This window comes from Cynara cardunculus, assembly GCF_001531365.2.
Source record: "Cynara cardunculus var. scolymus isolate 2C chromosome LG 15, CcrdV1, whole genome shotgun sequence".
Classification (NCBI taxonomy): domain Eukaryota; kingdom Viridiplantae; phylum Streptophyta; class Magnoliopsida; order Asterales; family Asteraceae; genus Cynara; species Cynara cardunculus.
Genome location: NC_037542.1, coordinates 13,628,606 through 13,640,852, shown reverse-complemented (window position 1 = coordinate 13,640,852; position 12,247 = coordinate 13,628,606). Strand labels below are relative to the sequence as shown.

General features: G+C 36.2%; 1 protein-coding gene and 1 long non-coding RNA gene across 3 annotated transcripts; both read right to left on the bottom strand.

The window, feature by feature from the left end:
• Window positions 1-580: 580 nt before the first annotated feature.
• LOC112528782 lies at window positions 581-5,776 on the bottom strand. Of its 2 annotated transcripts, none has more exons than XR_003070836.1 (3): window positions 5,600-5,776; window positions 3,047-3,118; window positions 581-944 (listed from the first exon to the last, which is right to left on the bottom strand). It is a non-coding gene; the product is annotated as an uncharacterized LOC112528782 (long non-coding RNA). The 2 variants fall into 2 exon arrangements; XR_003070837.1 differs by lacking the exon at window positions 581-944 and adding an exon at window positions 2,850-2,926.
• A 1,276-nt stretch (window positions 5,777-7,052) lies between these two features.
• On the bottom strand, window positions 7,053-11,727 carry LOC112528781 (uncharacterized PKHD-type hydroxylase At1g22950-like). Its single transcript, XM_025139855.1, has 3 exons — window positions 9,036-11,727; window positions 8,841-8,927; window positions 7,053-7,390 (listed from the first exon to the last, which is right to left on the bottom strand). The coding sequence occupies exons 1-3, from the start codon at window positions 9,115-9,117 to the stop codon at window positions 7,221-7,223; spliced, it is 339 nt and encodes a 112-aa protein (XP_024995623.1). The 5' UTR covers window positions 9,118-11,727; the 3' UTR covers window positions 7,053-7,220.
• Window positions 11,728-12,247: the final 520 nt, after the last annotated feature.

The following is a 12,247-nucleotide window of genomic DNA, read 5'->3' as shown; positions in this document are numbered from 1 at the left end:
ACTTTCTCAAGTCTACCTCTTATGTCATCCAAGTTGACGTGCTTATTGATGGCTTATCTCTAAGTCCATCGCACTTTAACACTTTCAAGTGATCAACCCGTCAAGAARTRTKHTTGGTTTTATAAAAACTCGAATGAAACAATGAAACGTTGTTTACGAAACACTTAGCTATTTTTGTTTGGTTTAAAAATCTCACATTTCCGTCTTACACCCAAACTATAAAAGCTTAGCTACTCATGACGGAAAGTAAAAAATAAATGACGTAAAATAAAGACATAAATGTAAATTGCGTAAAGTAAATGACGATAAAATAAATTGCGGAATTGTAAATGACAATAGAGTAAATGACGGGAATGTAAATGACGAGAATGTAAATAGCGTAAAATAAATGACGGAATGTAAATAGCGTAAAATAAATTGCGGAAATGTAAAGACGAGAAAGTAAATAGCGGAAAATAAAAGACAAGAAAGTAAATAAATAAAAAGATGAAGATGAACTTGAAGAACTTGAAGAACACCCTTGAAGAGGGTTTAAAGTAAAAGGARGAAAAGTTGGGAGAAAAGTTGGGAGAAAAGTGAGAATCCAAAGTATGATGGATTAATTGGGTGTGTAAAATGGTAACTCTAGCCTCCTTTTTATACCCAAAATGGGCACTAAAAGACAAAAGARCTAAGCTTGGAGGCTAAGCTAACCAACACTAGTTACAATACAACAAAAGCATAACTAAAAAGTACAACCCTTAACCAAAGTTCAACTAAGAAGTACAAAAGCTAAACTAGAGAATACATATGAGTTTAACTAGAGAGTACATATGATTTTCTACTAAAAATCCAGCCATTTTACAGCTGTATTCCACCTTCAAAAAGCCAATGTCTTGTTCATTAAGTCCTCCAAAAAGTCGTGTAAGACCCAGGCCAACGCTGCACYAATGCTGTAGCATTTGCTGTTTTTACAAAAACTCTCAATTAGCTTCAATTTTGCATGCCATCAAGTCAACCACAACATTTAGCTTCATAATAACAAAAGTATAAAGAAATAAATGAAAATGACTCAATTTGGGAATGAAAAGAAATTAWCGTAACTAAAAAGTCCTAAAAAGAGCGCGTTATGTGTTAAATTCTCAACACATATCATACACATGCCACCGTATGCACTTGTATGGGTCCATGGATGCTTAAAAATTGTTAACGTCATGAAAACCTAATTTGATTGAAGCCAATTTTCTTTGAATTTTTGTGTTAAAGAGATCAAATTTATTGAGAGAATGCAGAATTATAATAAATTTCCCTATTGTTGCGTTGTTGGCGAAGACCTCTCGTCTTCATTCATCGATCGATCCGACGGAAGAATATATCATGATTACACTACCTCTCTCTACTCGATTTTACCACCCGATAATCTGGTTAATCAAGTCTCCCTGATGCCAAATTCAACACCTCCGGTCATCGTGGATTACTTCTCCGGTCATCCTCATGACTTGACGCAATTTAAAGGCCTAATCGATAGCCATAACCGGTGTTTCTCCGATCTCCGTCATAACAACGAAGAACTAGAACCTTTCTCTCTAGAAAGCCCAACCCTAGCGGATTTCGAACTCAACATGTCGTTGTCTCTCTTACAACAAGAAGCAGATTCAGTTTATTGCCTATAAAACTATACCGATGCCATGCCGTCCCCATCGATCTGTTTTGTTACAAATTCTTTTCGATGGATAAAGATTAGAGACTAAGCGATTGCGGGCAAGAAATGAGCGGTGCAAAGGGCGGGAAGGATGTATGCGTTAAGAAAACAGAGGGGGATCGTGTAATACAATACTGAATTTGGTCTTGCATTCAAGGAGTTGGATGAAATGAAGAAGAAGATGAATTGTATGCTGAATTTGGTCCTTCATGGCTCACTCACTTATGGGTTATGTTCGGAAGGCCGGGCTGATGAAGCGAAGATGTTGCTTGAAGAACGAGTGGATTATGCATTTTCAATTCAAACCCAAATACAATACTTCTCGAGTCTTGATGAAAACAAAGCACCGAGCTCAAAGGTGAGGTTTGCTGCTAATAAACTTTAGATAAAATGTCGGAATATGTATGTGAACCAACAGTTGTCATCCTTTACCCTCTTAGTGTTTGCTAAACAGCCCCTTTGTAGGCCATTTCTATTGTAAATGTTCAAATGCTATTGTCGTGAAATGAATGTAATGCGTGAGAATGTTGTATGCACACGCATTCGTGACAGCCATTTGAACTGTTGCTAATAACCGTCTGATTTGATGGGATGTTTTTGAGGAATTTGGATTTCATGGAAGAATTTGGAGTCTTTGGTGCATTCGATTTTGTAGGACTTTTTCAATTCCATTCTTTATAGATAAATTTATAAGAATACATTAAAAATAATTAAACAACCTTTTATTAATTGATTATTACAAAACGTATTTCTTAACATATTTTAAAACATTATTACAAAAAAAATATATCATGAAATACCAACTATCACATGAGATATCTAAATCCAATGTTTGTGGGATTTCAATTCCAAATCCTTCCAGGTTCTACCAAATCCCACAATCGAAACATACCCTAAGGTCTCGTTTGCTTTGCAAAAATGAAATGGATTTAGGGGTTCAAATCCATTTCAACCCCATGTTTGGTTTGTTGGATTGTCCGCATTTGAAATCCTAAGATTTAAATGAAATCCTACAAACATAGAATTTTGAAATTCTTAGGGACTGCTTGGGATTTCACCGGATTTCCTAGGATTGTATGTAATAAGGTTTTAAAAAATGTTAAAAACACAATTAATAAAAATGTAATTTAATTATTTTTATAATTTTTTATTAAATTATTTACAAATAATAGAATCTAACTCCATTCCAAATCCTACAAACCAAACACACCAATGACTTCGAATTCAAATCCCTGGAAAACAATCCTGCAAACCAAATGGGACCTAAGAGATTGAAGTTGCCAGGATTCTAACTTCTAAATAAGGTCCAAAACATTTGCATGTAACAGAAAGGAATCCACAAGGAAGAAATCAGGAGAAACTTACCTGTTAACTTCACTAAGAGGGGACTGCAACTTGACCAAGTGAGCCATGAGTTCCTTCACATCTATGTTGTTACTGCGGTCAAGATATCGAATATCGTCAGGACCAATATTCGATATTTCGGTGATATATCGGTCCAATATAGCGCTTAATATAATATTTTTCTTAGAATTATATATATATATATATATATATATATATTATATGTATGCATCCATAAACATATCATATGCATTAATTAGAGTTTAGAATTATAGTTTCAAAATTAAAATATCACATAAAGAAGTCTCAGAAAACAAAATAAGAAAAATGTTCAAAAACGAGCTAATCGCAAGCAATAGGTTCGACATCCGAGTCAATATCATCTAATACATTCACTGCTTCGTGAGCAGAAGCGTGAAGAACCGAGAAGAGAAGAAGCATGAGACCTAATATATGTGTTGAGTGGTTGACCAAAAAAAGAGGCCGAAAAATCTAAGCCCAAACATTTGCCTTATAGAAAATCGGTATATCGGACCGATTTTTCCATGAAAATATAGGTGAACTATCGGTACATATCGGACCAAATCGGTATGCTAAAAATGTCCTTCAACCTCTCCATTTCAACCAGGGTATCTCCTGTGAAATCGACGTAATCTATATAACAATTAGTAATCAATTTCACTCATCCAAAACCTTAGTGAATAAAGTGTGGACTGTTTACCCTCAGAAGGACCCTCCTTTCAATACCAAATGGAAACCATGTTCCAGGTGACTGCTAACCAGACCTCCTTCCAATACCAAATGGAGACTTCAAGAATACTTCTTTAGGATCATCATTCTAGAAAGCATTATTAGCATCCAAGTGTAAGAAGACACAGAGGTAGTAGAAATAGGCAGGGAAATACACAAAGGCAAAGCACACCTGTATGTTTTAACATAGTTCTATTCCTTCTTCTGCATATAAAACTTGATAATGAATACATTTACACTTTCAAAAACGTTCATCATCCACTATGAAGCGTGTACTTTAATAACTCAGTAGCCTTACTCATTTCCCCTATCTTTAATGATGCCAAATGAGTATCATTATACTTCTTTAATGATGCTCATATCAAACAAGAGAAAGTAGAAGATATCCTCGTGTTGCTAAATACAAGAGGTTGCAGGCTAGATGCTCAAGCTTAGAATTCAATCATAGATTGTTTTTCCAAAAGGAATCAATTAAGTGAAGCAATAAAAATATTTATGCTGATGGGAGAGAAAGAAGATGCTTCAAATGCGGCTACCTACAAAACTTTAGTTGCTGGGTTGTATCAAGATGGTGATTTGAATCATGTCAAGGTGATGACTTGTTGTATTTGCAAGATAGGAGAAATGAATAAGGCTACTGAGTTATTAAAGAGCATGCTTCACAGAGGATGAAGAATGTTTTTGAAAGTGCAAATATATTCATTATCATGTTTTATATGCAGATGAAGGAATAGAGCTATGTTAAAACATACAAGGTGTGTTTTGCCTTTGTGTATTTGTTAGTTCTTTTTTAATACTAGGACCAACGCTTTTTTTTTGTTTTGGCAAGTGCATGTAGGTTTAGCATAGCTTTCATTTCAGATTGTCCTCCTGACAGAAACACAACCACCAAAATTTGATCACTATGTTTCAAATTTCAGCAGTTACAGTTAGTTAAGTAACCATGATTTGGTTTCTTTAAAAATAATATTGTACCACCACATGTGGAAACAGGGACTAATCTTCAAAAATTAAACCACAATCATCAAATCGTAAAATAGGAATATACATGCTAATTCTCAGTAGGACCCTGCCAATTTGATCAAACATTCTCCTCCAAAAAGGACTACTATGCTCGCTGGCTGAAATATTTGAAGGAAGGGATTGAAATTCAGGATCATTCATCTGGTGTACAGTGTTCTCTTTTTGGGACTGTGTATACTGAGAGGAGGGAGGGGGTAGATATGGTTTTTTGGTGAAGGCTTCATTTCTTTGGGATTGGGGGTAAAGAAGTTATGGTTTGCTGTTTATCTGTGACATCAAGAGAAGACTGATGTTTTTGTGTGCTGTAATCACTATATTGTATATACATGAATCCCATGTCATGGATGCCATGAGTGAGTGGTGGATGGGACTGTCTCTGCTACTAATGATTCTGTGTTCAACTATCAAGACCTGCTTTGGGTTCTGGTTTCCTACAGCTGGGTCAATGGCTATCCCATTTTGATTTTTCAATCTCAGACCACATCAAAATGGTGTTTAGTGGTTGTTTCTAATTTTGGTTGCTGCTGGTTTGAATATGGGTATCTGTGTGGATTCAATCAGACTGAGGGATGGTGGCTTTTCAGAAATCTTTATGGAGGCATAAGGGGTGTGAATGGATGGTGGATCAGGTTATGTTTCAAATCTGACGGTCGTGGCACATTGGTTGTTGACCACTGATCCAGCCAATGTGTTGTCCTATACGGTCCTTTCTTTCTTAGATCAATTGGTTCTTATGGGGACAATTCTTAAATATCTAACATAAACATATGAACAATTTAGAGAATGGTTCGAGATTACTACCTTAAGTCGGAACTTGAAGATACTTTGCGACCCACCCTTTTAACCATTGATTTCTCCTCGTAGATACGTTAGTTTGCTGGTGGTGTGAGGATCACAATACACGAATGAAATCTGGAAAAGGAGTTCCTATTTTATCACCAATACATTACTTCCATTCTTTATCATAAAAAGCGTATCTCCATCTCCAAGCTACCAACAGCACATAGCATCAACGATGATATAAATTACACTTGTTCTTTACATATTAATACAATTTGAATAAATAAGAGTTACGGTTCCAATTACAGTCTATCGATGAAAACAATTGTATGATAGTTTAAAATCCAATATATTTAAAATCCAACATATTTAAACGACTCCATAAATGTGTTCGATTTACACCAAGAGCAAAGAATCAAGAGATCGAGAGCGAGACTGAGAGTTGTAGAGCAATTGAATGAGAGATGAATGAGAGAACTTTTAATAACTCGTGGGGAATATCAGTTTGAATCTCACCATGGGGGATGGGGAGAAGACATAGAGGTTTGAGAGGGTGAAGACATAAGTGAAAGGTGTTAAAAGTATATTGGGAACATGAAAAGAAAACGTAATAATGTGCATTGGTAACTTGTACTATATGTTATTTTAATTGTAGATTAAGAGATTTTAAGACTGAATGCATAAAGTAGTAGTATTTAATGCATTATGAGTTGTTTTTAAGACTTTGTGTATAAATACATAGTACTTTGTGCATTAAAAATTGTTTTTAAGACTTTTGATAAATCTGGTTTATAAGGTAGTATAGATTAATGATAGAGTTTAGACTTCTATTCAAACTACATGTCAATCTGGGTTGTATTGCATTTTATGACAGGACATCGCAAGATAGGAACCATTGCAGTTAACATGGACGGACCCAATGTGAGCATACGGTGGCTCATGCCACCGTTTCATTTCTCCGTCGTAGTGTAAAAAATTATAGGGTCGTGAAAAGTGTCACCCGCATTAATTTGTTGTGTGCCACCATATATATTTTGAAACTACAATGAGGACACAAGTTTTCCTTTGTTGAGTTGGTTTGCAAGGCTTTTCTTACACCCCAGACCCGACTTTGAATCCCATTAGTGTCATTTTCTTAGTTTTTAGTTTTTAATTTCAGATTTATTATGTATCTGGAAAAAATTGCAATAAAAGCTTGAACACATGACCTCACACTAACCAACAGACCAATGATGATTTTGTGAAAAATTTCCCTAGATTTGTTTCTTATAGTCAAATGGTGCAACCGCTTGAAAAAAAATCAGGGTCCGTCCCTAGCACTTAACATGAAATGAAGAGAATGCCACTTCTAAAGCTTCACAGGGAACCTAGGAGAGCTAAAGCTTGTCATCACTTAAAAAATACGAAATAATTTAAACCAAAGATAATTAAAAAATAATCTCAAGACAAGGTAACGTTTTAGCAAACACCATACTTATGATGCATATAGTGCAACAAAAAAAATTGTCCACATACCTCAGGATGTGTTTCGTTATTCACATGTCTCTCACTTCGCACGCCTCAAAAAAATATTAACATGGAATGAAAGAAATGCCACTTCTAAAAAATAATCTCAAGAAAAGGTAAGGTTTTAGCTAACACCTTACTCAAAGATGCATATAGCGCAACAAAAAAAATGTCCACATACCTCGGGATGTGTTTCGCTATTCACATGTTTCTCACATCGCACGTCTCTAAAAAATAACTCCCCACCAGTAAACTGCTTGCCCAAGCATACATTCAAAGTTACTTCTGAGTCATCCACATGAAAACCTATAAATGAAGATATATGAGTGTTCTGATACAAATAAAATGCTGTCAAGAATTTTGACGACTGAAACAGTAACAAGATTGAGATACCATAATACAATGACTAGCAATCATGTGAAGATAATGCCATGTGTAAAAAATTTAAAATTTAAAGCTATCACTCAAAATCTGATTATGTAATGCCATATATCTTGGTGCTCTTTCATCAACATTGAGGCCATATCTAATGTACCAAGCATTTTAAGCCTCATTTTGTTTTCCACAAAGATGGCCATTTTCCCGTTGCATGAAATAGATATAGATATATAAGGTTGGGTTCCGGTGAGAATGGAAGTTATGGTGAGAAGGGTAAGAAGGGATCTCCACCCTTGGATAAATCCTAACTGAAGATCAACATTAATGCGGTGCATTGATCAATTCCCGAGATAACGGAATTCATGGGGTGGGGGTGAGATTAAAAGTGATCAAGGGTCCAGATCCCTTCTTAGGCTTCTCACTTTAATTCCTATTCTCACACGATCCTTCGCCTATATATATATAGCTCTAGGTGCAGAATTCCTAAGAGAATGTACCATTTAGAAACTCTCTATAAGGGATGAAATCCAAATTGTAACAAGATATGATAATTCTAATACAATGCGAACCCTAAAATTGTAACAAGATATGATAATTTGGTTGTAGGCAATTTTCTCTCCACATCCCTAACAGCTACCACCACAGCATAGTATATAAGCTACCAATGGAAATTATTTTCTTTCAGAATCCTGACAATGTGCATTTAAAGCCTAACATATTCTTCGGTTACTTTGGATATGGCATGCACAAGCCAAAATCAACTAATTTTCTCTCTTCGTCATGCAAGAACAGACCTCTAATTGGTTGAGCTTTAATATAAGATTTTATTAGATTTCATCCTAGGCCTAGAAAATGTTACAAATTAGACTTTTAATTTGTTTATTCATCTGTACTCTATGATCTGCTATAAAAACTTGCAGTCATACGATTTAATTTGATTGCTCTATATTGGATGGGATATGATCATATATCCATATACTTCCGTGGCTCTTTTTTCTGAGTTTGTGCCATGCTTGCATCACAGCCATACTCACTATGACCCCAAGGGAAAGATCAGGAACTTCCCAACTCTGGCAGAGAAGTGGCATATTAGCATCAAAGTAGCTACCATTCTCGRATGTATAGTGCCAATCACACCAAGGACACTAACTACATACACATGTGGTTTGTCCTGAAAAGACCAATGRATAGAACCTATTACCCAAATTTTCCTCCATATTTCCATGGGGCTGTTAAAAAATGCTTATTAGTCGTACAAAAGTACCAAGATAGATCATAAACAGCACTACAATGKGCAGAAACTGGTGAAAACAAAATTGACAATGAGAAAAGGTTGGTTGCCAACGTAAGAAACATGAAAATTTAACTGATAATATACCCAATTCGACATCTCTATCCATTCCGTACTCAACCACAAATCCATGATTGGAATCAAGAGAATATCCTCCAACGTCAGGGAAGAAAACTGCATGAAATTTAAAAGCAGAAAGTGATGTAAGAGATATGCAGGGCATCTGTCAACCTTTCAAACCTCTCTACTACTTTTTAGTTCATGCTACTTCTTAGAGCTTACTTTTTGAGATATGTCGTATGAAGTCTTCCATCAACTTCTCAAGCATGGATTCCATGCCAAAAGTCATCAAGAACGGCACCATACTTGTTCATTGTATTTGGTCGCATGATTCTGAACTTTGTTTCATGGACCCATTTTTAAAAAATTTCTACCTAAGCAATCAGAACCTGATAAGAAAGCATAACAACTAAACTACAGGAAAAGTTGGGTGTTTCACGCCCAATGACAAGATGACATTTACAGAGCTAGTTAATATCTCGCTTAGCAGCATTTCACAGAAACGTGGCTGCAGCATATCAAACGTATAGACTCCTGGAGTGGGTTCAGACACTATGCTTCTAATACTTTCATCTTTATTCTTATCACTGGCACTGAATGCCTTCACAAAGGAGTGGACGAAAAACGTTGCAGGGTTCAATGTATAAAGTTCTCTGTACAGAGGCTGAGGGGAAAAAAAGATACGCATCTCAAACGGCAGACAAGGAAAAGTGTGGTTGATGTATTATGTCCATATAAATGAAGTCCATTCAATCAATTTCAGAATTCCAACACTTGGCATAGAATTCAACTTTTAAATGCGACAATTGTGAAAATGCGATTGTAAACAAACATGTATGACAAACAAGCCAAAAAATAGACTTTTAAATGAAGCCTCTTACTGCATCTAGCATACAAGTCTCACGAACAATTGTGAAATAGCAACGGTATAAGTTAACAAAACTAATGAAACCAATAAGACATCAYATATTTGAGTGGTATGCTACATGCTAATAACATTGAGCAAGAGTATAATGTTTGATTAAACGACGGAAAATAAAGCAACAAGCAGATCATTGGTGTTCTTTAACTGAGTGAACCAACAAGCGGATAAGCATCGGAAAGATGTCCAATTTATAGTGGATCGTTGGTGTTCTTTAACTTGTGACCGTATAGACAAAATTCCTTGAGGGAAAAAGGAGTGAAGCTAGCAGCCCGGTTTATGGACCATTTCAAGCATAAACCATTTCAAGTCTTGTGCACAGAGGGAGTAGTGGTGGCAGCAAAAAGCCAAAAACTAAGATCCATTAGGTGTTTCATGTTTCTCAATTACGGAGAGCTATTGGGTCGTGTCATTCATACAAGTTTATTCCAACATAGTTGAATAAACATATGGAGTTGGAGACAAGGTGGATGTATGGCGGGCAGGTAATAGTAAGCCACATATATGTTTTACGAACTCAAGAAGTAGGGAAGGCAGAATGGTCCTTTTGATTCACAAGTGGTTACACGTCGGAGTAGATGGTTAAGTCGGTGGAGGAGAAGCATAACCAGGGGAGGTTATGGTAGTTGAAGTCATCAGTTAGTTTGTGAACATAACTGGAGAGAGCCAATCGCTCAAATATTGACATTGTAGTAGAAATCTTTTAATATCCAAATGATTCATCAGAACACTGCATTTTTTAACCACGAGGATCAGTGTGAAACACATATTTTCTAAAAATACAATCATCTGTCTTACAGTTGAAATACCCAAGAGTTATCTCAACATTTGGCTATGATCCTGCAGAATTGTGACATAACATAATACCATAAGCACATCTTACATAATGACATTAATCTATTTCTTTTGAGGTAAATTTAACAAGTAGCATAAATTAAGAAACCAGTGAAAAAACCTGATAAACCACATTCCTTAGAAAATTGGATGGGTTCAGTTCATTTTATGGCAACAAAACCACGCCTGCATTCAATCGCCAACTCCTAGAAACAGTATTTTGTGATTTGATCAAGCAAAATTTATTCATAAGCATCAAGAAACGTGTTATGCACTGGCCCAATAGTAGGAGTAATATTCTAGAACAGGTAGTTGGGGAATTTTGATCCTAGAATCTGTTACGGCTGTGAATGAATAGGGAGTTAGTGAGAGTGAAGGATCATCCAGAAAATTATCCAGAGTTCTGTTTAGGAGAAACTGTTCCTTTTTGTTGTTAATTGAATCATCAGCCACTTGTTCTTATCTCCTGGATATTACTTCCATTGTTTAATCGGTCCAGTTCATAACAAACGGTACTTACTTCTACGTGCTCAAAGGAGTCCTTTCAGGACTGCAATAGTCGGAACATCATCGCAAAATGAAATCAACGAGCCTCCAAGATTCGTTGGCAGAGCAGAACGATTGAACCTACATCACCAAAGATAAACCGAACAGAGAAAGAAGCCAATTCTGAATGATCAAACTCAACCCCAGGAGAACCACGATCAATAGATAAATGGAAGCCAATAAATAGATCCATGACCTTGAACCAGAATGACTAAAAACCCTAGAACCAAGTAACCATTAGCCACCCAAAGCCCCTTATGGACAAGCCAAGAGCATATAGGCCGTGGTGAACCTGTGACATGGATGCATGAATTAACTGAGGATAGACGGATCTTACCTTCAGGACGGTAAACAAAGCAAAACTACAAAAACCCCACAAAATTCTAGCCTACTTTATGCTTAACCATAAAAATGGAAGATTCCACAACTTAAAACAAAACTACTATCCTTAGACATATTAAAACAATTAAATCTCAAAACCATTTTTAGAAAACAACAATCAATGGATAAATGGAAGTCGAAAGGTAAATCCATGACATCGGACTTAGAAGGACCAAACAGTCAAACAACCATGAACTTGGTAACCTTTAGCCACCTAACGCCCTTCAATGATAGGAGCATATAGGAGGTGGTGTACCCGTGACATGGATGCTTGAACCAAATAAGGATAGGCAGACCATGCCCTCGGGATGGTAAACAAAGGAAAAWYMWWRRAAAAMMMMMMAMMWYYWMMAAAAAGCTAGCATACAAATGATAGAACAACAAAAATGGCCAAGACACCATCTGTGACATGGATGCATGAACAGGCTGAGGATAGGCTGATCTTACCTTCAGGATGGTAAACGAAGCAAAACCACATAAAAACAACCAACAAATCCTATAAAATACTAGCCTACATTACACTTTACCATAAAAATGGAAGACGAAGCAAACTAAACGAAACTACCATCTATTGAAAATTGATGCAATTGAATGTCAAAACTGTTGAAAGAAAACCACCAATCAAAGGATAAATGGAAGTCGAAATAAATCCATGGCGTTGGACTAGGATGGAACAAATGCCCATGAACTCGGTAACCTTTACCCACCTAACTCCCCTCAATGGACAAGGTAGGTGCATTTAGGTGGAGAT